Source organism: Oryctolagus cuniculus, chromosome 1 (genome assembly GCF_051225735.1).
Source record: "Oryctolagus cuniculus isolate XC-2025 breed Fujian yellow rabbit chromosome 1, ASM5122573v1, whole genome shotgun sequence".
In the NCBI taxonomy this organism is placed as follows: Eukaryota; Metazoa; Chordata; class Mammalia; order Lagomorpha; family Leporidae; genus Oryctolagus; species Oryctolagus cuniculus.
Genome location: NC_142867.1, coordinates 231,388,139 through 231,412,775, shown reverse-complemented (window position 1 = coordinate 231,412,775; position 24,637 = coordinate 231,388,139). Strand labels below are relative to the sequence as shown.

The following is a 24,637-nucleotide window of genomic DNA, read 5'->3' as shown; positions in this document are numbered from 1 at the left end:
AAAGCAGGTCCAGGCCTGCCGCACACGCCAGGGAAAGGACAGCAACACTGCCAGTGCGCCCCACACTCTGGAGAGCCCCACAGCCAGAGGGCTGCGAGTCTCAACCCGATGTGCCGGTGTGGGGACACCGGGAGGTGTCCACGGCACGCCGCTCAGCCCTGCTGTCCTGGCTACAGGCAGGAAGCAGCCCCGGCTGCTCAGCTCTCCAACTCTGCGTGGAGTCCCAGGAAACAGGAGGCGGACTGGATCTCAAGCAAAACTCCGGAGGGCTCTGGTCAGCAGCCGGCCCTGCCTCCCTCACAGGCAGATTCAGGATTCAGAGGAGGCTACAAAGAGGTCAGGGAGGCCGGCGCTGTGGCGCAGCAGGTAAAGCTGCTGCCTGCAGTGCCGGCATCCCACATGGGCGTTGGTTCGAGTCCCGGGTGCTCCACTTCCGATCTAGCTCTCTGCTATGGCCCAAATCCTTAGGCCCCTGCACCCACATCGGAGACTTGGAAGAAGCTCCTGGCTCCTGGTTTCAGATCAGCACAGCTCCGGCCGTTATGGCCATTTGGGGGGTGAAGCAGTGGGTGGAAGACACCCCGGCCCTGCAGCCTCCCCTCCTCTCTCTGTGTAACCCTTTCAAATCCTCTGACTCAGCAACAGGCGCATCCCTGGCCTCCAATCACCCAGGCTCTTGAAGGGACAGACCAGTCAGAATTAACCCAAATGCTGGAGGCCTTTCACGCGTACTGCACTACGTGGGTCCAACTTCTCACCATGAACCTTGGGACCTGGACGGGCTGAGCCTATGGTCCACATTTTGCAAACGTTCTCATGTTGAACCTACAGGTGGCTGACCACGGCAGCCTTCCAGAAAGAGCAGGCGATGTGTTCTATGCTCCGAGGGTCCCTGGTATTCCACAAAACTAGAAGACTATGAAACATGGGGCCTATCCAAATGGCCACGTGTTTTCAAAGCTGCACAGCCTCTGCCAGGGCACAGTCCTTCCTTCTGCGCTGCCGGAATCTGCGAGAGTTCTAAAGACCAGCTGGACCAGCACCCCGGAATCTGGCCTACTGCTCAGACACCGCGCACGGGCGACAGCAGCCCAGGCAGCCGCGGAATGAAGGCCAGAGTGTGAGGGCGGAGTGCTCAGGGCAGGCTGGAGACAGGCAGGCCCAGAGCTGGGTCCCTGTTCTGGGCACCTCCTGGGGAACGTGCTAGTGACACCCGCACAGTCAGCTCTGGATTCGGATTCAAGTCTGAGTGCCGCTGAGAACTGACCCTACTCTGGAATAAAACAGACAAAAACTCTCACGAACTGTGCATTAATAAACAGGCCTCGTCCAGCCTCTCTGTTCCCCATTCGCTTCCGGCAGCCTCTGGGACATTCCCAGTCAGATCTCCCTTCTTAGCAGACTTGGAGGGAAGCTTGGCAGGGCCTGCTCACCACACCGTTCACCTCGGCCCAGGCGCGTGGGGGCCGGAGGACAGGGTGGGCCCTGTCACTGCACGGTGGCTGTGGGGACTCATTCACGCTGGGCAGGAAGACTCCTCTCTTGTGGCATGTTTAGGAGGCAGCTCAGGCTCTCTGCCCTGCCTGGGACTCTGGTCACTGAAAGGGCCACGCGAGGCTGTCACGTGCTCCCTGACCTCCCTGGCGCGAGGGCTCTGCTGCTAACTGAATTCTAAAATCCAACACCCCCATTTTATCTCAGGAGCCAAGAACACACAGTTGCCTCCATCCGTGCTCTCTCGTTCCGCTGGCCGCTGAGCCCTTCTCTCTCTGATCAGAAACGAAGCTCAGCACAGACTTCTGGTGAGGCTGTTCCATGAGCACCGGCCAGAGCAGGGCCTCTCGGGGTTTGGTCTGTGATTCTTTCAGACCTCCTAAGTGATCTGCTGTTATCTGTCCTTCTCAAAGTCTTAAACTACAACAGTACCTAAAAAAGTGCATGGGAAATGGAATGACAAGAGATTTACGCTGGCACAAAAGCTGTTCAGTCTATGCACACAGGGCTTTTCAAAGCATTCGTGTAAAGGGGCCGTGGCTGCAGTGCGGTGGGTTAAGCCTCTGCTTCACGCTGCATTCCGCGCCAGAGCGCTAGTTCAAGTTCCTGCTGATGTGCCTGTGAAGGCCACGGAAGATGGCCCAGTACTTGGGTCCCTGCTCTCCGTGGAGGAGACCGAGGGGGAGCTCCTGGCTCCCGGCTTTGGCCTGACCCTCCCTCGACTGAGCCAGCAGATGGGAGATACTTTTCTCTCTTGGTCTCTCCCTCTCTGTCATTCTGTGATTCAAATAAATAATTAAATCTTTTCAGGAATTCATGGAAAATGTGTATTATGAAAATGCTGCGTGTGGACTTCAACAACTTTTTGTGCCCTGACTCTTAGGGCTGCCATCACTGCACAGCGGGCCGAGCTGCCTGTGACGCCAGCACCCCTCACTGAAGCGCTGGTTTGAGTCCCGGCTGCTCTGCTTCTGAGCCAGCTCCCTGCTGATGTGCCTGGAAGGCAGTGGACGAGGACCCGAGTGCTTGGGTCCCCGAAACCCGTGTGGGAGCCCCAGATGGAGTTCCTGGCACCTAGCTTTGGCCTGGCCCAGCCCCAGCTGTTGCAGCCATCTAGAAAATGAATCAGCAAATGCAAGATCTCTGTCTCTGTCCCCCCCACCTATTTTTTTTTTTTAAGAAAAAAAAAAGAATAAACTCACTTTTAAACTCCGTTTTGCACAAACATTTTGAAGTCCCCTTGCACCTGGCAGCAAAGGCCGCCTACCACCCTGACAGGTGCACAAGGACCCCGATGCCTGCGACTGCCAACAGACCAAGATGCTTTTAAGGAATGCTTGTCTATTTTTTGAAAGATTTATTTACTTATTTGAAAGGCAGAGTGACGGAGAAAGAGAAACAGAGACACACACAGAGAAAGACTGATCTTCCATCTGCTGGATTACTCCCCAGATGGCCTTAAGAACTAGGGCTGGCCCGGCCACAGCCAGGAGCCTGGAACTCCATCCAGGTCTTGCACTTCGGTGTGGGACCATCTTTCACTGCATTCTCAGGTGCATTGGCAGGGAGCTGGATTGGAAGTGGAGCAGCCGGGACTCAAGCCAGCACCCATGTGGGCTGCCCACCTGTTGGCCTCGCCTTCTACAGGGAGCTGAGGCCTGGGTGTGTAGAGCCAGCCCCTATCCTGTCTCACCACGCCCTGGAGCATGCCTCCACTGCCGAGAGTGAACAGAGCAGGAGATAAACAGGGTAGCCTGGTGTTGCAGAGTGCGGATGGAGCACTACCCTCCTTATATAAGCAAGCAAGCTTCCCACGGCCACTGCCCTGGGGTTCACCAGAAAGTGAGAGTGCTAGCACTGCACGGTCTGAGGCGCAATGGGAATCACTGTCTGAGCTCCAAGGAGCCCCGGGACCCCGCGATTCAGGGTCTTGTCAGCTATGGCCCAGAGCCGGGCCCCGCGGTCACACAGGTGCTCACAGAGGGGCAAGGCTGAAGTCCGGGTCTCTCCACACTGCTTACAGGAGACGCGTGCTCCGTGATTCACTGGGCCACGTGTGTGCGCAGGAAGACGGGGCACTTGTAGGCCCATCGTCCACAGTGCACTCCCAGTCTGGCACACAAAGTGGCCTCATCCCAGCCGCAGACGGACTCAGGCTGTGAGGGGTGCTTCGGCAGCACCAGCCGCTCACACACCTCTCGGGAGGTCCCCGGACACGGGAGGGATGGAAAAGGAGAGGCAGGAAGAGGAGGATTCTCAAGGACAGTACGGAGTCCACCAGACAGACAGCAGGGCTGGCTGACACGCTTGGTGGGGAGCCACACAGGGGTATGCGCAGGTTTGTCCTGGGCCTTCCGGCCTCGCCAAGAGGGAGAGGGCTGTGCCAGCCACGGAAGAACTGCAATGAGGGCCGTGACTGGAAGAGCAGAGCCCTGCTGGCTGTGTCTTCTGCACGGAGGCACGAGGAGGCGCCTTCCCTCTGAGACGGCAGCTCCCCAGTCCCCGGTGCTCTGTGACCCAGTCAACCCCTCGGGGTTCGTCCCTCAGAAAGTTCCAGCCCCAGGAAAAGGTGCTCACACCTCCGACCCCCCCGCTCTTCCTGTCACCCCCCAGGATCAGGGTCCAAGGGCACCTCCCCTGAAGCCTGCCTCCTTGCACGTGGCCTTCCCCGGACTGTCTGCTGGCCTCACTCTGAAGCTCCTGCACCACACCACAGCCAGGATGCCCCACATACTCTGTGGGTGCCCACAAATGCACCCTGAGCCAGCAGGCGTGGGCACCGTGCCCCAAGCACCCCTCAACTCGCAGCTCCCTCTCTGAGTGGCGTGTAGCCCAAGGCAGGAGCCTGGCGGGTTTAGGGCAGGGTTATGAAGGCAGCCTTGGACACATTTTCAATCGGTGTTAAGAACTGCAAGCATTTTCTTGTTAAAAGAAAATCAAATAAATCATAAACTCAAAAGGGAAAAAGAAAGAAAAAGAGTGACGGAATAATCAAAGAAAACCCTTCGGAGTGGAAGAGTTTCTTTTCTGTAATAAGCTGCTTTTACTTTGTTTCTTTGGCTCTCACTCCATTGTTGGAGCCTGATCCTCAAAAGATACCCTAGAGGACTCCCTGAAGTCGGGGTGTCTCAGGTCCATGAGAAATTTGGTGGGAGTAAGAATGTGAGTAGAACCTGCGGGAGAACAGAGGCCAGCTGACTGCTTGAACACAGGTGCGTTACAGGAGCATGCCAACTTAGGTCTATAGGGCGTGCAGCCGATGGGGCACGAGGAAGCAAAGGTACACGCTCTCACGCACACGCACACACGTGCGCACACGCACACAGGCAGCAAGGCGGCTGGCATGCATGAAGCAGGTGAGGCCACACGGCGGGCATCAGCTGTCTGCGCGAGGCCCCTCCATGAACCTGCCGGGCCCCTTTCTATCCCAGGTCTCCACCTCCCGATGGGCAGCCTCGAATCAGGCCCCAGGGAAGAGGAAGGTTTATGCCTGGAGCCCGGCTGCGCCAGCCTCTGTCCAGGGAAGCTGCGTTTGAGCTCAGAGGGCCTCTGCACGTTCATGCAGCGCAGATGCAGGCCAGGGACAAAGAGCTTTGCCACTGGGGCCCATCAACACAAAGGCAAAGGCGGTACAGGGAGGGCTGGCGACCAGACAAGGGCAGCTGAGGGAGCGTGGGGGAGGTGTGTGGTCTCCCAGCGGACCCCGGGACTGAGAAGGCAGCTGGCAGCCCCAGGGCCAGCTTGGTGAACCCTGGCGCGGCGATATGGACTGGCCCACAGAGCTCGCCCACTCGGATGGCGACTTGACTCCTCTGGATTAGAGGTATAAAACTGACCTGTCATAGAGATAGTAACTGAGCCAGGAGCTATGACTGGTAGTGGGCTTTTGGAGCAGGGTGTCAGAGAGGCCTCCCCGGCAGGGGTAGCTCATATATAAATGGCTGAGGAGCCTATCTGTCCTTAGGCCCTGGGCAGGGTGCAGCTCACACCCCTTTCCAAATGCAGCCTAAGAACCCTGGCCTCACACCTTACACAGTGTGAGTGTGTTCCCCGAGGGCAGAGCCCCGGGCCCTGAGAGCCTCCTGCCAAGCAGTGTCAAAAGGGCCCAGGGGAAGATGGGACAAAGGGGCAGGCATCCGGAGAAGGCAGGCCTCTCAGCTCTCCTACAGCCCTGAGGCAGAAGCGAGGGAACCTCCTGCTGCGCTAACCGGCTCCCATCAGTGGCTTCCCCTCTTCTGGAAAACCAATGGGAAACACCAGCAAGGGTGGCGCGTTGGGGGAACCCTTAACAGAGTCCAGCAGTGAGGCTGACGGCGTTCTGGCATTAGCCACCCACACACCATCCGTCCATCCCGGATGACAAGAGGACGGGAGCAATGATTTCCCATCATCCACTGGGCCTCTCCTAGGCCTGAGGCCCCAGGCCAGGAAACTGGCAAATCTGATCCAGGCCTGGTCCAGGCTCTTAGTGGACAACTCCATTTTGTTCAGTGAAGAAATGGTGGCCCGGACAGGCCGAGTCACCTGCTCACGGTGGCCCCACCTGGCAACAGCAGAGCATACATTGAGCCACAGTCTGTTGGACTCTATCACCAGGCCCCGCCCACCTCATGACGCTGCCTCCCAGCCAGAGATGAGAGACACCCTTCTCACCGCACGCCTTTGCGGGAGTACGTGTTGCCGGGGCGGTGGGGAGCTGACCGACTGCGACACTGAAGCGTGGAATGCAGTGAAGTGCGGGGAGGCGGCTCCTTCCTCTGGAAGTGCGGCCCTACTCACCTATCAGCACCTCCCACTTCCCGCTGGCTTGGGTCACCTCGTAAGCACAGCGCATCTCGTTCAGGCTCACGCCCCCAAGGATGAAAATAATGAGGCGGGGGCCACTGCGGTACTCCCCAGGGGCCTTATTCTTGTGCCAATGTCCATAGCGGGCACTGGAGAGGGAGAGGGAAAGGTGGAGGGGGAAGGGGAGAGAGAGAGGGAGGGGGAGAGAGGGAAGGGGAGAGAAGGAGGGAGGGAGAGAGGGAGAAAGGGAGAGAGAAAGAGAGGAGGGAGGGGGAGAGGGGAGGGAGAGATGGAGGGAGAGAGAGAAAGAGGGAGAGGGAGAGGGATGGAGGGAGAGAGAGAGGGGGAGAGGGAGAGATGGAGGGAGAAAGGGAGAGAGAGAGGGAGAGGGAGAGAGAGAGAGAGGGAGAGGGAGAGATGGAGGGAGAGAAAGAAAGGGAGAGGGAGGGGGAGAGATGGAGGGAGAGAAAGAAAGGGAGAGGGAGAGGGAGAGATGGAGGGGAAAGGGGAGGGAGGGAGAGAGGGAGAGGGAGAGGGAGAGATGGGGGGAAAGGGGAGGGAGGGAGAGAGGGAGAGGGAGAGATGGGGGGAAAGGGGAGAGAGAGAGGGAGGGGGAGAGATGGAGGGGGAAAGGGAGAGAGAGAGGGAGGGGGAGAGATGGAGGGAGAGAGAGAGAGGGAGAGATGGAGGGGAAAGGGAGAGAGGGAGGGAGGGAGGGAGGGAGGGGGAGAGATGGAGGAGGAAGGAGAGGGAGAGAGGTTAGTTACGTTTGTCCACATCACACACCCCTCCACACCCAGTGGTTTGACCACACGCTCACCGGCACACCCGTGCCGAGAACACACCAGCACTTAGTGAGCGTGGGCTGAATTAAGCTGCGAGGCCATTTTTAAGCAGTTGGGCTGCTGGCAGAGTCGCTGTGAGCGCCTGTGCCGTGACCTCGTCGCCCTCTCGGAAACACGCAGGCAGCAGCCAGCCTCGCTCGGCTCTAACACATCACGAGGTTCGCTCAGGCGTCCACTCCAGGCCAAGTGTCTCTGAACTTGTCTGGGACACTGCTGGCAGCGGGCAGTGGGGACAAAACCTGAGGTCTGCACAGATGTGCACTGCGTGAGAGCCTCGTGTGGGCGGGGCCTCCCCACACCGCATTCCCAGAGACAGTCCTTGCTCACTGAGTCTCATGGGCGGAAGGGACAGAGGCTGGTCCGAGCTGTGCCGCGAAAGCCTCCGGCGGAGCCAGGGGTGACGGCTCTGCAGGGGTGGAACAGTGAGAGCAGGTTCCTTCCAGGTGAAGAAAATGGCAAAGTAAAACAAAGGGAGGGGCCAGCGCTGTGGTGCAGTGGGTTAAAGCCCCAGCCTGCAGTGCAGCCATTCCATATGGGTGCCGGTTCAAGTCCCAGCTGCTCCACTTCCCATCCAGCTCTCTGCTAATATGTCTGGGAAAGCAGCAAAGGATGGCCCAAGTCCTTGGGCCCCTGCACCTATGTGGGAGACCTGGAAGAAGCGCCTGGCTTCTGGCTTTGGATTGGCTCAGCTCCAGCAGTTGTAGCCGTCTGGGGAGTGAACCAGCAGATGGAAGATCTTTCTTTCTATTTCTACCTCTCTCTGTAACTTTCAAATGAGTAAAATAATCTTTATAAAACAAAGGGAGCCAGTCTCCTCCGGGCACTGAAATGCTCTGCCCTCCTTCCTGATGTATGCCAGCCTCAGTCACCTTCCAAATCTGGAGGGCCCAGGGGACCGTCCAGGCCCACACGGAGCCTCTCCCAGTCTGCTTCCTTGCGAAGCCATCTGTCTCCCGCTGTGGGCGCTCAGCCTGGCTGTGGCACTACTTGGCAACAAACACTCTGCCACCACCAGAGGCGATGCTAACACCACAGATGCTGGCTCAGGCCTCTGGCCCAGGCAAAGGCCAGAGCAAAGACAGGAAGAGGAGGAGTAGAGACAGGACAGGTGGGGAAGGCATGAAAAGATGGACAGAGGTGCACATCCCAAGGATGTCAGCCCTGGGAGCTGTGCAGGGACCTGCGCCTGCGCTGCCCTCTGCAGCTCATGTGTCCACCCGCCTGGTCTCAGAAGCCACCATGGACACACATTTTGCTTATCCACTCATCAGTGGATGGGTGACGGGGCTATTCCCAAACTTGGGCTATTATGAATGCAGCTGCTGTGGACCGCTGATGTTAAACAGAGTGACTAGGGAAGGTCAGAGAAGCAGCGTTGACTAAAGACCTCAGGAGGTGAGAGGCAGGCCGCCACGTGGATGTATCTGGAGACATCATTCCAGGCTGTGAAAAGCCAGTGCAAAGGCCTGAGGCAGAGCAGGTGAAGAGGAACGAGGCCCGAGCAAAGCAGAGGGAGAAGGGCTGTGTGCAGTGGGAAGAACGCGGACTGCACTGACTGATGAGAAAGGGGGGAGGGCTCTCGGGGGTCCCAGCGCCCCACGGCAGAACCACCACAGAGCTGACATCCAACCCGACACGGCTGTCCCTGCTGCCCCCGCCGCTGGGGATTCCACCTACCTGACAGCAGTGGTGCTGAAGGAGGCAGAGGAGCGAGTGGAGATGTAAGGGTAGTGCTTGGTGTCAAGTTTGTCCTCGATTGTATCCTAGAAAGAAGAGACAGAGGCTGTGTCCGCTGTCTGTCTGAAAGAGGCTGACGGGAACCAACGCAAGAGAACAAGTCAGTTAGCAAAAGGCGAGGCCTGGTTTGCAACAGAGCTCCTCCGTCGGCTCCCGCTGCTGGGCCTGGCGCGGTGCTCCGGCACGCCCTGTCCCTGGCTGTCACACTACCCAAGTTTGTACAGTGTGCTCTTTAGGTTGACAACGTTTCTCCTGCTTCTTTTCTGTCACCCAGGTGAGTCACAAGGGCTGCAGCAGTCCCTAAATCCCGGCGTCTGCACCGGCGAAGGGGCCGGGCACAGGCAGCGCTCTCCCGCCCCAGTGCCTCGCCCCGCCCTTCCAAGGGCCTAATTATCTGGTGGGTGGGTTCCAGCTACCTACCTCCGCTGCCTGCAGACCCACAGTCCTTCTAACAGCTATCTCTCTTTAGAGGGTGGGGAGGACGGGGAGGAAAAGGTGGCAGAGAACAAAAGAGGGAATGAGACAGAGGGGCTGGTCCTATCTGTGGCACCAAGCAAAACAAGGTCTACAGGTTTTAAAAACAGGAAGCTGAGTCACCCTATATATGTAAAATTATTTATTTTACTGTGCAATTCGGTGGGAGCACCTGGGCTGCTGCACACCAGCTAAGGGACTGTGGGCCAGTCCCGCCATCCTCTGCACTCAGTTCTGCCCGCCTGTCTGCAGGCAGCTTGGGCAGATCTCTGAGCCTAATCCCAAAGCCCTCGCAGTACAGGATTCTAGGCCAAATCTCTTCCCTCTGCAAGGAGGGAAGAGAGGATACCACGGGGCTCTGTGATGTCCACCCTGACACAGACTTACAGCCAACAAACATGGCTCTCTGGCTACACACAAAGCTGTGTGTCAGAGGACAGGGCAGTCAAGGGGACAGGGTCACTGCATGAACAGACAACTGCAGACGCCGAGCCCCCCCCCCTCCACGAGCTCAGACGAGCCTCCACACGGTACTGGGTGTGAGACAGGTGGGGCAGAGTACGGGAACACTGAGACCAGATGGGGACTGCGAAGAAAAGTGGAACTCAGGAGGCAAAGAACAGTGAGAACATTCCAGGCAAGGCCATGGCTTGAGCAGAAGAGCAGGAGTCTGCTTTGCTGGTGTGTGGCGGGCTCGGGAGGGGACCTGTGGGGGAAGGCAGGTGCAAGCCACAGTCACACTCCAGAGGCCTTGCCATGCCCAGCCGGGCGGGACGTGCTGTGTGGCGTCACCACATCCCTTGGTGAAATCCTCAAGGGGAGAACCTGCAGGTGTCATTGCCACCTGAGGGCAGGTGAATTGGGGTGCACCTGGGCACCCAGGGAGGAGCCATGGCCTGGCTCCCTCCCCCACCAACTGACCTCCATGATGTCTTTAATAATCGGGGTCCATCGTGAGAGCTGGTAGGTCTGCTCACTGATGCGCTCCTTCCGCTCGGGCTTGCTCCTGCGGCGCAATGTGGACTGAAAGGAAACACACACACACAGTTAGACGCTGCGTCAGGGCCTCCTGGGCCATGCTGACCCCTGCCGCCTCTGGGAACTCTCCCAAGGACCCCTGCGATGTCAGCCCTGGAAAACACGAGCTAAGGGGGTGGCTGCCTCTGAACAGCCCCGAATGTCCTGGGTTTAGGAACCTGGAGCAAACTTGATTCTTAATGAAAAACGACAAATGTGGGTCAAATAGTAACAAGAGTTCCCTTTCCAAAAAAATGAAAAAAAATCTGAGGAGTTAAAAAAAGCAGTTTGCTGTTTATTATAGGGGAAAATACTACTTTAGGGGCGACTTATTCCTCGATTTCATTTCAACTGCACAGGCTGCACTGAATCACTGCTGTTATCAGCTGGATCCCTCTGGAGGACAAGGCTCTAAGTCAAATTCCTGCCAGTTAGGGGCCTACGGTTGGTGGCAAAGGAAGGAGCTTCTGTCTTCACCGTCCCACAGGGAGTCTGTGGTTAGCTCACTGTGGACAGGAGCACACAGGTCGCGGCAGAGGGTTCTCGAAGGGCCCTGGAGGCTCGGCCCTGCCCAGCCTCCCCCAGAGCACATCGTGTGGTCTGGCCCCCCAGACAACCTGCCTGACTGGGTCCTGGACAGCTCCATGCAGAAAGCTCAGGGGTGGCAAACCCACCTGCCTCGACCTGTTCCCAACTGGACCAGGACTGTGTGCATCCACGTGCCTTTCTCTGATTTCACCTGTCCTCTCTCAGTGCTGGGTGCTGTGTGCTGGTCAGTGCGGGCAGGAGTAGCAGGACATGCAGCACCCCTCCCGGCCCTCCCACCCACACAGCCAGCCCTCACGTCAGTGACAATGGGCACGCCCAGGTGCGCCATGTTGGTGATGATCTCGCTGTCGTCCGGGGGGATCTGGGCGTGCTGGATCAGCTTGTTGAGGTTCTCCTCAGTGATACCTGTGAGCACGAGACACTGCCACCAGACCCCACCCCACATCACAGCTCCTGTGCAAGCGGGTGGCCACCTCCCCCATCCTCGCACTCAGTGGACTCATCGTTCACCCGTCAACCTGCCTTGAGGCAAGGAGGAAGCAAGGGCTCCAGTTCTGCTCAGGCCACTCTGTCCTGTGATGACCATTAGCAACTGCCTCCTGCAGCTGCAAGTTCACCTGTGCCCCACTGCTCACCAGCCCTGCCCACCCCGCCCTGTGTCAGTTTAGGTCGCACAAGAGCACCTCACTACCATCTTTTACACGGTGGGTGCTCCTGGACAACGGATGGGTAGACCTCAGTGCTTTAAATGCAGAAACTACAAACGTGCTATAAGTTAGGGTAGGTTACGCCTCCATGTCAGAGTGCCCGGGATGCAGCCCTAGGTGGAGACTCCACTTCCAATCCAGCTTCCCGCTAATGCACCCGGGAGCAGCAGGTGATGGCCCAAGTACTTGGGTCCCTGCCACCATGTGGGAGACCCAGCTGGAGTTCCTGGCTGCTGGCCCAGCCCTGGCGCCTTCTGTGCTCACCCCATTCGCAGACTCGACAGTCCGCCCCCGAGAGGTCCTGCATTTCCCAGAACAGGAGGAGCCCCTGGGATCTCCATTCTCCTCCCCTTGCACACCTCTCAGACGACTCCCCGCCCTCTCCCCTCTCCCGCCATTCCTACCATTCTTCAAGAAGATGTACAGGAGGATGATGCGGATTTTGTCGTAAGTGCTGACGTTTGCGTCCAGCAGAATGGGGACGATGGCTCTCATGGGGTCCTTGATCTTCTCCCCCTCGGCATCTGTGCCCATGGCCAGGTCCTGTAGGAAACACCCCTGTTGGCCCTATTTCTGGTGACAGTGGCTCTTAGAAAATTCATGATCCATAAACATCTGGAATTGAGGCCAGCACTGTGGCACAGTAGGTTAATCCTCCGCCTGTGGCACCGGCATCCCGTATGGGTACCAGTTCTAGTCCCGGCTGCTCCTCTTCTCTGCTATGGCCTGGGAAAGCCGTAGCAGATGGCACAAGTGCTTGGGCCCCTGCATCTGCATGGGAGACCAGGAAGAAGCTCCCGGCTCCTGGCTTCAGATCAGCGCAGCTCCAGCCGATATGGCCATTTGGGGAGTGAACAAATGGAAGGAAGACCTTTCTGTCTGTCTCTCTCACTGTCTGTAACTCTACCTCTCAAATAAATAAATAAAATCTTAAAAAAAAAAAAAGAGTCTGGGATTTTTGCTTGGCCGAGAGGGTAGTAACAGGTGCTGCTCTCTAGGCACATGGCAGTCGGCAGGAGTGCTTGCGGCTCCACTTCCTACTGCAACAGTGGGCACAGGTGAAAGCCCAGGCTGCCATTTTCCAACCAGAAACCAGACACCTGCCATCCTGCTCCCTGCAGGTGAGGGTCAGTGTGCCTGTGCCAGCTCCTCAGGGAGACTCTGGCTTGTAGTCCCCTGGGGGTACAAGGCTGTGCTCAAGGGTCAGGGCTTAAAAGCACACACTTCACGTGGCTAGATTCTTTTCACTCTGCTTTCCTTGGCATGAACAGCCTTGATATTTTGAGTCCTAAGTACTCCATGGTTTTAGTCTGATTTTCATCTATTTGACAAGGGGGGAGGGGGGAAAGGCTCCTAAACTTGTAAATAAGAATTCCAGGAGATGGAGGAGGAAATGAAGGAGACTGAAAGGAGCACAACCGCCCGGCCCTACTTCACGCCTCAGGCCAGACGTGGGTCCGAGTGGGCAGCAGGCTGGTCCAGCAAACCAGGAACCCTTCATTCTTGTGCCCAGGGACCCATGGCTACAACCAGGATCCTCTGCAGGTCCTACGAGTTGGCTGGGGAAGCCTATTGCTCACAAGGCCCCAGGAGCACACACTTTATGAGCTCAAGTTCACGGCCTTTCCTGGGTCTAGGGGAAGCTGACATTTCCCATGGGCCCTTTCGCCTCTTGGTCCTACACCAGCCTGGACAGCACAGATTCTGACAGCAGTTCCAGCACAGCTTTGAGCGCGCCCAAGGAATGTCAGGCTTCTGGAGTCTGATCTCCACCTGCATCCCTACTCACTCAGGTGCCCTTTCGCTCAGAGAGGACATGCTCGCCAGGATCGTCTGTAACCAACCGAGGTTAGCAGGGCTCCTTCCCTGGCAACACAGCAACACAGAGCAGGGCCTGCAAACCTACACGGAGGCTGCCCACGAAGCCAGAGCTTCAGTCTTAGCTTCACACTGAAAACGGAGTTTTCTCCTGTGAGAAAACCACAAGCCCGAGAACAGGGTTTTCCTGTGAAAAGGGACTCTGCTGAGGCTTCGGGAGCTTGGACGCCCTCTCCCCCCTCAGAAGCTGGCCCGTGCTTTAGCATGCTGTCATACTAAAAGGATGGAGGGCCAGGATGAGGGATTCCACACAACACCCTGAAAAACGTGCCAGCAATGTGCAAAAGCAGATGAGGAAAACAAAGGAGAGACCAACAGGCACCTCAAACACATTAGGGACAGGGACAGAGCTCCAATCCCAAACCCCCAACTTCCGGTGCTAAGTGTGAAGGAGGCCTAGGGAGCGTGTCCGACCCCTGGGCACTATCCCCTCCTGGCCCAAGTCTGTACAGCTGCTCTGGCCACAGCAGGAGGAGAATATTCGGCACATAGAATTCAGCCAGCCCTCTGGGTGTAAGCTTCAGAACTCCCCACATCCCTCTCTGGGCGCACCTGGGAAATCAGACTTTGGGAAAACTCAGCCCGTGCAGCATTCACACCAGCCTAGTCCCCACCACCCCGAGCGGCACTGCACAGGCTCCAGAGGGTTGAGATCACGTGGTACAGCAGGCTCTCCTGTCTCTATTTCCTGTGACTCTGCAGGGCAGTCAAGGTCAGGTGTCCGAATATGACTGGGGGAAGGGGTGGTAGGTGTTGTGGCACAGTGTGTTAAGGCAACACTTGCAACGCCCACATTCCCTCCTAGAGTTCCAGTTTGTAACCCCAGCACCCCCACTTCCCATCCAGCATCCTGCCAATCTGCGTCCCGGGAGGTAGCACGTGATGGTGCAAGTGCTTGGGCCCCTCCCTCCCACGTGGGAGGCCCGGAGGAGCTTCAGCCTGACCCAGCCATGGCTGTGGCAGGCACCTGGGGAGTGAACCAGCAGGTGCAAGGTGTCTCTCTCTCTCTCTCTCTCTCTCTCTCTCTGTTGCTCTGCCTTTTAAGTAGATGAGAATCAGTAGGTAAATTAACATTAAAACGAATGTGACTGGGTTACCAGGCACAGCAGAATTGCCACAGCAAAAGGAGAAGGTGAGGGGTGGGCACTGTGGCGCAGTGGGTTAAAGCCCTGCCTGCAGTGCCGGCATCCCATAAGGGCACCAATTCAAGTCCCGGCTGCTCTTCTTCTAGTCCAGCTCTCTGTTATGGCCTGGAAAAGCAGTGGAAGTCGGCCCAAGTCCCTGGGTCCCTGCACCCATGTGAGAGACCCGGAAGAAGCTCCTGGCTCCTGGCTTCAGATCGGCCCAGCTCCGGCCATGCAGACATTTGGGGAGTTAACCAGCAGATGGAAGATCTCTCTTTCTCTCTGCTTCTCTCCCTCTGCAACACTGCCTTTCAAATAATAAAATAAATCTTAAAAAAAAAAAAAGAAGGCGGCGGCGGAAGTCCTACCTGCTCCACTCGGCAGAGTTTATCTACGGTGCCTTGGTAGTGCTTCATGCAGTCCTCAGCAAGGTGCAGGTGGGTTGAATACTAGGGAAAAGTGCAACAGAGGTGGCTGTCAAGGAATTCCTCACGGATTCATGCAGCATCTACTGAGCACCTACTGCATACAGAACACTGTACTAGTGCTGAGAAGTGTCTGGGCTCGGGAAGGAGATTAAACATGTCAAAGCAGGCACACGCGCACCCCAAGGGAGAAAACGTTCCATCTCAGGAGAAGGCCAAACCACATTCTGAAAGAATGGAGAGGAAGGAGAAGTCCTTTTAGGGGCGGCTGGGTGGGGAACTCTGTGTGGGAGCGGGACCCAGTGACTTGTCTCTCACAAAGCTGTGGGGGAAGGGAAGGCGCGTGGTGCCCAAGGTGGGGACATGAACGGCGTGGTGACCTCCTGCCCCTCCCCAGCTCACTCGCTCTGAGGAAGCCATGGCCATGCCATGAGGACACTCCAGCAGCCCTGCAGAGGGGCCTCCCACCAACAGCGGGGAACAGCAGAATGAGTGACAGGAAAAGAGAAAGTGACGGGAAAACTGACGGCCTGTCCACACGCTCATTCTTTCTTCCTAATGAAGTTCAGGGGACCACAGATCCGGGTCGACGGCGCGGCTGCGGCAGCGGGGCCGGCAGTGCCCGTCGCTGTCACTCATGACGCGCCACACCTTGCTGAGCTCCTTCTGGTACTGCGGCATCTTCTTCAGCATCTGGGACAGGTCCCGCATGGTGGTCTGCAAGGCAAACGGAAGGCCCTGACAGGCGTCGCACGGCGGCAGGCCCAGCGCCGAGCACCAGCCGGCACCGCCCGTGCCGCGTGCACGCTCTGCCAGTCGACCTGAGTCTGGTAAGCACAAGGTCGCGTGTGTTTAGATTTCCAGGCCTCGGTCTCAGAGAGTCACGGTGTAAACGCATGATCTTCAGGTGGGGCACTGACTCGGGGGGTCTGGCAGTCACGCTTTATTCTAGGCTCACTGGACCAGGGAGTTACTGAGAACGAGGTTCTTGTCAAGAAGAAAGCATTTTCCTCTACACTCCGCCTCTCTGCACACCTGGCTCAGGCAGTCACGGTGCTGCGCTTCATCCCATCATAGCAGAGAAGGTGCAGCCGTGCAGACGGCAGGAAGCCAAGAGGGCTACAGAAGGCCGCACTCCGTATCCTGACAGGCGGGTCTGTGGGTCTCACACACGCACACACACACACACACACACACACACCAAGCATTGCTGGATGCAGGGCGCACACACACACACACACACACCCTATTCTGTTGTCTCGGCCCGGGCCTGGCCCCCTTCCTAATTAGGTGCCTCTGCTTTGTGTACCCACCCCACCCGATGAGCCTCTGAAATAGCGGGAACCCAGCCTATGGGAATGGCTACTCTGCCTGGCTTCTGTGCTACACGTTAAGCTCCACGGAGGGGCACCTGTTTGGCCCAGCAGTGGGCACCCACGTCCCACACTGGAGGGACTGGGTTCAGTCTGCTGCCAGCTCCTAAGTCCAGCTTCCTGTGAATGCAGACCTGGAAGGCAGCAAGTAATGGCTCAAGCAGCCGTCTTCCTGCCATCCTCGTGGGGGACCCAGCTCGAGTCCCTGCCTCCTGGTTCTGGCCTCAGTCAAGCCCTGGCCTGCGTGGCCTTGAACCAGCAACTGTGATCTCTCATGGTTCTTCTGGCTTAAAAAAATGAGTCAAAACAGTAACCGTCAGAGAAACAAAAAATTCTATAAAGTAAGTTGGGAGCTCCGCATCAGAGTCTTCAATGTAAAAGCAAGACAAAATGGCGTTAACTGAAGAGAGGACTATGACCTGAGACTCACTAGCTGTGTGGCAAGGAGGCACGTGCCCTGTCCCAGGTGTAGACAGGGCGCTGAACACCGGCGTGACTCACCTTCTCTCCAGTGTTCATCCTCTTGCTGGAGGAGAAGTCTTTCAGAGACCGGGTGACCTCCCTGCAAGACGAAGGAGGCAGCTAAGTTTCACAGCGACCCCGAGGGCCCTCAGGGGCTGGAGCCGCGCACTCCTCTTCCTCTGGGAGTGCGTGGCCACTTCTCCTGCCGGGAAGGGACGCTTTTAGAGTGATTTCCTAGGCGAGGTGAGACATCATTTTGGAACATTCTCAGCTGGGGGTCTCCAGAATGGGGTGTACTGGCGGCTCCATGAGCAGAGAGGAGAAAATGTGAGGACCTCTCTATGCTGATTTCACCTCATCCTTTTCAAATTAATCTTGAAAAATAAACACCTCTGTTGTAAAATCCACATGCTAATACAAGGCAGGTGTTTAACTCACAACAAATGTTATTGCTGGAAGTGTGGGTTCATGCATCTTAAGGCTGAGCAGTCAGAGTCTGGAGACCACTCCTCCACACTGCCCAGGGCAGCACCACTCACTCAGACGTCCTTAACTTCCCAAGGACAGGGCAGCTCCTGTAGCAGATTGTGTCTTTCGGAATCGGCAGGCCTGCTAGAACCAGTTCTTAGAAACATTCTGAGGGGCTGGCGCTGTGGCTCACTAGGTTAATCCTCCGCCTGCGGTGCCAGCATCCCATATGGGTGCTGGGTTCTAGTCCCGGTTGCCCCTCTTCCAGGCCAGCTCTCTGCTGTGGCCCGGGGGTGCAGTGGAGGATGGCCCAAGTGCTTGGGCCCTGCACCCCATGGGAGACCAGGAGAAGCACCTGGCTCCTGGCTTTGAATTGGAGCAGCTCCGGCTGTAGTGGCCATTTTGGGGGTGAACCAATGGAAGGAAGACCTTTCTCTCTGTCTGTCTCTCACTGTCTATAATTCTGTCAAATTTTAAAAAAATTAAAAAAAAAAAGAAACATTCTGAAACATTTTCAGGGCAAGGTGCCTGACATCAGCTCTTGCTCAGAACCTGCAGGTGAGCCGAAAGGGAGACTGCGGCGACAGTGTACACAGTGGTTCTAGCTCTTTCGGGGATGAACTGCTTATTATTATCATTGTGATTACAGAACGCTTTGGTTGTTGATTTTAAATTTATATGAGACAGAGAGCTCCTATCCATTGGTTCCTCCCCAAATGCCTGCATCAGCCAGGACTGGGCCAGGCCAAAGGTTCAAAACTCAACCCAGGTTTCCCATTTGAGTGGCAGAAACCCAATTACTTCAGCCATCACCACTCCCTCCGGGATATGCAAGCAGGAAGCTGGAGCCAGGAAGGCAGCTGGGAATCAAACCCGGGCACTCTGCTACGAGACGCAGGTGTGTCACCCAGCATCTGGTTGCTAGGCCAAATGCCTGGCCCCAGAATGACCAACATTCAAATGTTTAATGTTTATAAAGCATTTTTCTGAGAGGGGTATGAATTCTTTCCAAGAATCTTAAAAGCAACCCTTATACCAAATGGACTTTCTGACTCCATGAAATCAGGGTAGCTCAGTGAACAGAGAATTTACCATCCTTGGTTAGCATCCTGCTGACTTCGCCAAGGCAGTGGACTCCCCACTGGTGAGCTCTTTCCCTTGCCTGGGTGGTGTCCCCCGTGTCCGTGGGGAGAAAGCCCGCCTGGGGAGCGGGGGGCTCTTACTGGGACACCTTGGCGATGTGCCTTCCCCTGCCCGGTGGTGTCCCCCGTGTCCGTGGGGAGAAAGCCCGCCTGGGGAGCGGGGGGCTCTTACTGGGACACCTTGGCGATGTGCCTTCCCCTGCCCGGGTGGTGTCCCCCGTGTCCGTGGGGAGAAAGCCCGCCTGGGGGAGCGGGGCCTCTTACTGGGACACCTCGGCGATGTGCCTTCCCCTGCCCGGGTGGTGTCCCCCGTGTCCGTGGGGAGAAAGCCCGCCTGGGGAGCGGGGGCCTCTTACTGGGACACCTGGGCGATGTGCCTTCCCCTGCCCGGGTGGTGTCCCCCGTGTCCGGGGGGAGAAAGCCCGCCTGGGGAGCGGGGGCCTCTTACTGGACACCTGGGTGATGTGCCTTCCCCTGCCCGGGTGGTGTCCCCCGTGTCCGGGGGGAGAAAGCCCGCCTGGGGAGCGGGGCCTCTTACTGGGACACCTTGGTGATGTGCCTTCCCCTGCCTGGGTGGTGTCCCCCGTGTCCGGGGGGAGAAAGCCCGCCTGGGGAGCGGGGGCTCTTACTGGGACACCTCGGCGATGTGTTTGTGGCGCAGTGCGATCCACAGGTCGTCGTCCTCATCCAGGAGCACCTCCTTCACCCGCGCCTCTCCGATGCCGCTCGTCTCGTACCTGGGGAGGGAAGACTCGGCTGAGTGCTGTCCCCACAGTGCCATCACTGCTGGGCTGACACAGCCGCTCAGGCTGAGCGCTGTCCCCACAGTGCCATCACTGCTGGGCTGACACAGCCGCTCCCAGTGGTCACATGAGTGACTTGCTCAGGTCGGCTGCACGGCACACACGCAGCTGTAACTCCTCGGGCTCTGTTTTAAAATATGTAGGGCTGGCTGACAGGAGCTCTACCCGGTTTGGGGCATGGAGTCAGGTCGCACGTGGGTTTAGAGTTAACGGGAAAGTCAAAGCTCAGATCTGTCACACTCTGCGGAAGGACTTGGATCCCAACCCCCCCAAGCGTGTGGGGCCTAAACAGCTCGAGGCAGATGCACGCAGCAGGCCCTCCGCTCACTGTTACAGGCGACGTCAAGAACAGCTGGAGGAAGCAGGGTTCCAGGTACCGCAGGGAGAGAAGAGCAGACATTCATGCATAGGTTTAGAAGCTTCATTCTGAAACCACTCTATCTTCAGGATTCATGTTATAAAAGAAATGCATGAGGGGACCTGCGTTGTGGCACAGTGGGTTAAGCTGCCACTTGCAACGCTGGCAGCCCTTCTCAGAGCACTGGCTCAAGTTCCAACTATTCTGCTTCCCATCCTGCTTCCTGCTAATGCACCTGAGAAGGCAGTGGATGGGCCCTGCTATCGATGTGGGAGACCAGGATGGCGTTCCCGGCTCTCGGCCCAGAGACGGCTGTTGTGGATATCTGGGGAGTGAACCAGCAGGTGGAAGATCTCTCTGTCTTCCAAATAAATATTTTTTAAAAATGGCATGAAGGTGATGCTTTCATACACAGAAAAATCAGTTTTTAGAAGCTGTGTTTCTCAAGACTGTTACCAAAAAAGTGCTTGTTTTAAATTGTACTTATGAGAGAGAGAGAGAGAGAGAGAGAGAGAGAGAGAGAATCTCCCATCTCCTGGTTCATTCTCCAAATGTGTGCAACAAGTGGGATTGGGCCAGGGTCAAAGCCAGGGGTCAGTAACTCAATCTGGGTCTCCCGTGTGACTATGAGAGATAAAACTACTTGGGCCACCACCACTGCCTCCCAGGGCCTGCATTAGCAGGAAGCTGGCGTCAGGAGCTGGAGTTGGGAATTTAACACATCAGGTATTGTGATGTCGGAAGAGGTGTCTTAACTGCTAGGCCAAATGCTTGTTCCAAAAGAAATGTTTTTAATGAAGAAAATAGCTCCACTATACAGAAAGTTCAGGAAGAAACTCTTGTTAATCAACTTTATATATCATGATCTATAATTAGTAAGTTTCAAGTCTGTTTACGTGTGTTAAAATATTGCACTGTACTCTACATAAACTGGTGTTATTAATCAACTCTGAACAGGCACACACAGAGCAGACTACTGCGAGTTGTGACAACAGCTCTGAAGTTCCCGTCCTCCTGTAACTGGGACATGCCTGGAGATGCCACGTGAGCTGGGAAGCAGAGTTCACGGGAACATGTGTACGACAAATGTCCTTCTAGAAGTGGCTGAGTTTGCCTGCAGGGCCACGGTCCCTTCGAGCCTGTGGCCTTGTACTCACTTGTACACGTCATTCTCAATAGGCAGCAGGTCGTAACTCATAGCCTGGAAGGTCAGCTCGTGAAGCACAGGCGAGCTGGGGTCAAAGCCGCGGTCCAGGATCAGGAGCTGGGAGCGCGCCTTGTCCGGGCCCTGGTAGGAAACAGGCACTCGGATTCTCAACCCAGCAGAGGCCCTCTTATAAAAGGGGCAGCAATAAATGAACTCTGGATCTACGAGATAGCACTGAGGCTAACAGCAGGAAATCCCATGTGAGGCTCCAATGCTTCCATTTCATGAGGAGGGTCTCTGGCAGCAGGTCTGAAACTGGCTGGGGTTGAAGTGAGTTCACGTGGGAATGCACCCCCTGTGTCCAGCTACAGGGTGACCAAGCGCCCAGCATGCCTGACCGAGGACTTCGAGCTTTAAGTCCGAGGCAGTGATGGCATGTAGTGGTGGCTACATGAATGTATGCACAGAACTTTACACACAGAGTACACATAAAACCGATAAAGTCGGAGTAAGGGCTGGAGGTTGTAGCAAGGTCGGCTTTCTGGTTTTGCATGGCAGCACTGAAGATTTCCCAGGATACGCTCAGTGCTGAAACAGGGAAAGCTCTACCAAACAGAAACAAGTCGGCCACCCTGGGTCTGCTGAGCGCACCTGCTGCCCTGCCCAAGGGCTTCGGGCATTTCACCAGAGGCCGCTACGAGGAAAAGCAGCACTCAGCATGCTGGCCTGGGGCTGTCACATGAACAGCGTCACCAGTCCTGGCCCAGACTTACCTCCCCCATTGTTGGGTCATCAGCTTTGTAGGCATCGAGCTTGTCCTGGATTAGCTGAGCCAGCAAGGCATTGTCCTTGTACTCCCTGACAAAGAAGGAGCAACAGAGGTGAACGTGCTGAGCACCTGAACGACCCAGGACACCGTGGGGAGAGTAGGAGACGTGTGTGTCATCCACGTTACTTTTTTTTACAACAAAAATATATTCATAGATCACATGTCTAACGAAAAAGGGAAAATAAAGTGTTTGGCTACATGCCTGAAACAGAAATGATTTTCTTTTTCCTTTTTTTAAAATTACTTAATCAGAAAAAGAAGTGACCCTGCCAAGCAGGTGCAGACAACCAGGGTCCCCCAGAGGACTCCAGCACTCATCCTTCCCCAGCGTCAGCCTGTCTGCGCCCGGCCCTGTGACTCTCATGTCCTTCCATCCAGATTCCCGTGGGGTTTATCTCACGGGTGAGTGGCATTTCGGCTAATAAAGCCGGAAGGACAGAAGTGAGACCCTTGGAACCCTTCCCCCGGGCCGAGTCTGACAGCACCTCTGGGCTCTGCCAGCTGTGCAGAACTGTGGCCGCCTCCTGCCTCCCAACATCAGCACCACAGCAGCTCTGTCCCGGCATCAGCTCCTGGGCCACAACCTGGGCCTCATCTCTGAACTCCCACCGGCTTCTGCCAGGGGTCCAGGGACACCTCGTTTCACTGCGCTCTGCTTTACGGCAGTCCCTGCACACTGTGTGTTTCACAACCTGAAGGTCCGCGGCATCGGCTGTCCTCACTTCATGCCGCGTTTGCTGTTCTCTAGTTCAGAGATGTACACTGCTGTCTGTGTTCTGGACACAGTGCTGGTGCACACGGCACAGGCTACAGTACAGCGTAAGCACAGCTTCTATGTGACTCGCTTCACTGTGACCTCTGCTTTGCCACGGTGGCCTGGAATGGAACCCGCTACGTCTCCAGCGTGCCCACGCCAACACACTGGGAGGCCAGGCTCTGGGCAGCAACAAGGACATGTTTTCCAAAGGCCGGAAGTTCCAGCAGACAGAGGGCAGTGAGGATGGTGGGCGCCGCCGAGCTCACTTCCTGCCCACCCGCTCTGTTCACGGTTCCTGAGATGCACGCAGTCTACCTGTGCACTCTCAGCTTCTGCTTTCCCTGCCCCCCTGTCCCTGCCCCTCTTGCAGTGGCCCCTGCTTAGCCTCCACACTGCTGGCTTCCCCCCTCCCCCCGCCTCAGCTCACACGCGCACTCCCTCATCCCAGTGCCCCAGAGGTTACCCAGTGGTAACCACAGTGGACAAAATCCCAAACCTCACCTCTGAGGCCTCCAGAAGCGCTTCTGTCTCTCCCCATGACGGCCCTACAAATACACTGTGCTAGAGACTGACCCTTGCACCTGCCCTTGGTTTTCCCAACTCTAAGCACTCGCTCACTCCAACTGCAGGAGCTGACTGTCCACGCACTCCACCTCCCACCTCACAGGGCTGCTGAAATCTGAACCTGCCCTTCAAGACCCAGCTCCAACGTGACTGCCACCCTGAAGCTGTCCCAGAACCTCCGCCTGCCCAGGAGCCCCAGCACTTGGCCTGTCCTGTCCGGCAGCAGCACTGTATTCCAGATGCCAGTACCGTACACACACTTCTGGGCTATCCACAGCTTAGTGCCTCCTGCCCCCGGCCAGGAGCTGCCTCAGGCAGGGCTGTGTCATCAGCTTTAAGTCCCCCAGCACCCAGCACACAGCAAGTAACGGACGAGTGAGTGCCTAACCGTGAGGACGGTGCCCTTGGAGGAATTACTCTGTTTTCCTCCTTACTCTGCTACACCTCTGCAACGAAGGACTTCGCTCCTAAAGGCTAGAAAGACAGGGAAACCTGGGCTGCAGTTACACAGGGAATCATTTTAGTTTTCTAATAACTGAATATATTTATCGTTCATGCTCTTGTCTATATATACTCTATTTCACAAAAGCAATATTTATAAGATAACGAAACTCCTGGAAGAGAATTTTCAGTGAGAGACCCTCAAGCCGGGACCCTCGGGGACAGCCCCTCCTGATGGGCTCCGGGACAGCCCCTCCTCGATGGCTCCGGGACAGCCCCTCCTCGATGGCTCCGGGACAGCCCCTCCTGATGGGCTCCGGGACAGCCCCTCATGCAGGTGCCGTCTGAGGCAGGCTGCTGCGCTGCTTACCCCCGATACCGCACAGCCGGGTACTCCTTCAGGGTGGCGCACAGCGTGGCAATCTGCTCTGCCAGGCGCTCCAGGATGGGGTTTTTCATCTGAGCCTTGTGGGGACTGTAGAAGCTTTGGAAGGAGTCGGCAGAGTCCAAGGAGTACACCTGAGGAGGAGGAGAAGCACGGCGTGTGCGCGCAGAGCGGTGAAGCTGCAGCGAGCCCAGAGCGAGTGTTCCTCTATTCTACAAACGCGTGCCGCGCGCCTACTACAGCCGGCACTGCGCTAAATAGCTGGGCACTATTAGTGACCAAACACCCCGTCCCTGAGGAGTTTGCAAACTAGAAGGGGAAGGCAGACAGTTGACACAATGAAGAGGGCTCACAGAGCCAGCGTAGTGGCAAGTGGGTAACGGTGCCACCTACAACAGTGCTATCTCCCTGGAGCACCAGTTCAGCTGTCTGCTCCTCTTCTGATCCAGCTCCCTGTTAATGGACTAGGAAAAGCAGCCAAAGATGGCCCAAGGGTTTGGGCCCCTGCACCAATGCGGGAGACCAGATGAAGTTCCTGTTTCCTGGCTTCAGCCTGACCCAGCCCTGGCCGCTGCAGTCATCTGAGGAGTGAACAACAGATGGGAGATCTCTCTCTGGCTCTGTGTAACTCTTTCAAATAAATAAATCTTTTTTTTTTAATTTTTAATTTTTTAATTTTTTGACAGGCAGAGTGGACACAGTGAGAGAGAGACAGAGAGAAAGGTCTTCCTTTGCCGTTGGTTCACCCCCCAAATGGCTGCACCGCGCTGATCGGTAGCCAGGAGCCAGGTGCTTCTCCTGGTCTCCCATGTGGTGCAGGGCCCAAGCACTTGGGCCATCCTCCACTGCACTCCCGGGCCACAGCAGAGAGCT

The 24,637-nt window shown here is 56.6% G+C and overlaps 1 protein-coding gene across 3 annotated transcripts in view; it reads right to left on the bottom strand.

Moving 5' to 3' along the window:
- The window catches only part of STXBP1 (syntaxin binding protein 1), a 64,138-nt gene that overhangs the window by 3,188 nt on the left and 36,313 nt on the right, over positions 1-24,637 (bottom strand). For 2 of the 3 annotated variants that reach the window (XM_070057122.2, XM_070057127.2), the window contains exons 7-19: positions 23,750-23,898; positions 21,562-21,646; positions 20,799-20,929; positions 19,110-19,217; positions 16,910-16,970; positions 15,687-15,752; positions 14,979-15,059; positions 12,013-12,151; positions 11,197-11,306; positions 10,257-10,358; positions 8,802-8,887; positions 6,274-6,428; positions 4,542-4,667 (exon numbers count right to left, since the gene is read on the bottom strand). In XM_070057122.2, the coding sequence (XP_069913223.1) occupies positions 4,558-4,667; positions 6,274-6,428; positions 8,802-8,887; positions 10,257-10,358; positions 11,197-11,306; positions 12,013-12,151; positions 14,979-15,059; positions 15,687-15,752; positions 16,910-16,970; positions 19,110-19,217; positions 20,799-20,929; positions 21,562-21,646; positions 23,750-23,898 (1,383 nt within the window). In that variant the 3' untranslated portion in view covers positions 4,542-4,557. The remainder of the gene's footprint in view (positions 1-4,541; positions 4,668-6,273; positions 6,429-8,801; positions 8,888-10,256; positions 10,359-11,196; positions 11,307-12,012; positions 12,152-14,978; positions 15,060-15,686; positions 15,753-16,909; positions 16,971-19,109; positions 19,218-20,798; positions 20,930-21,561; positions 21,647-23,749; positions 23,899-24,637) is intronic. The other variant, XM_070057125.2, reaches the window with a different exon arrangement.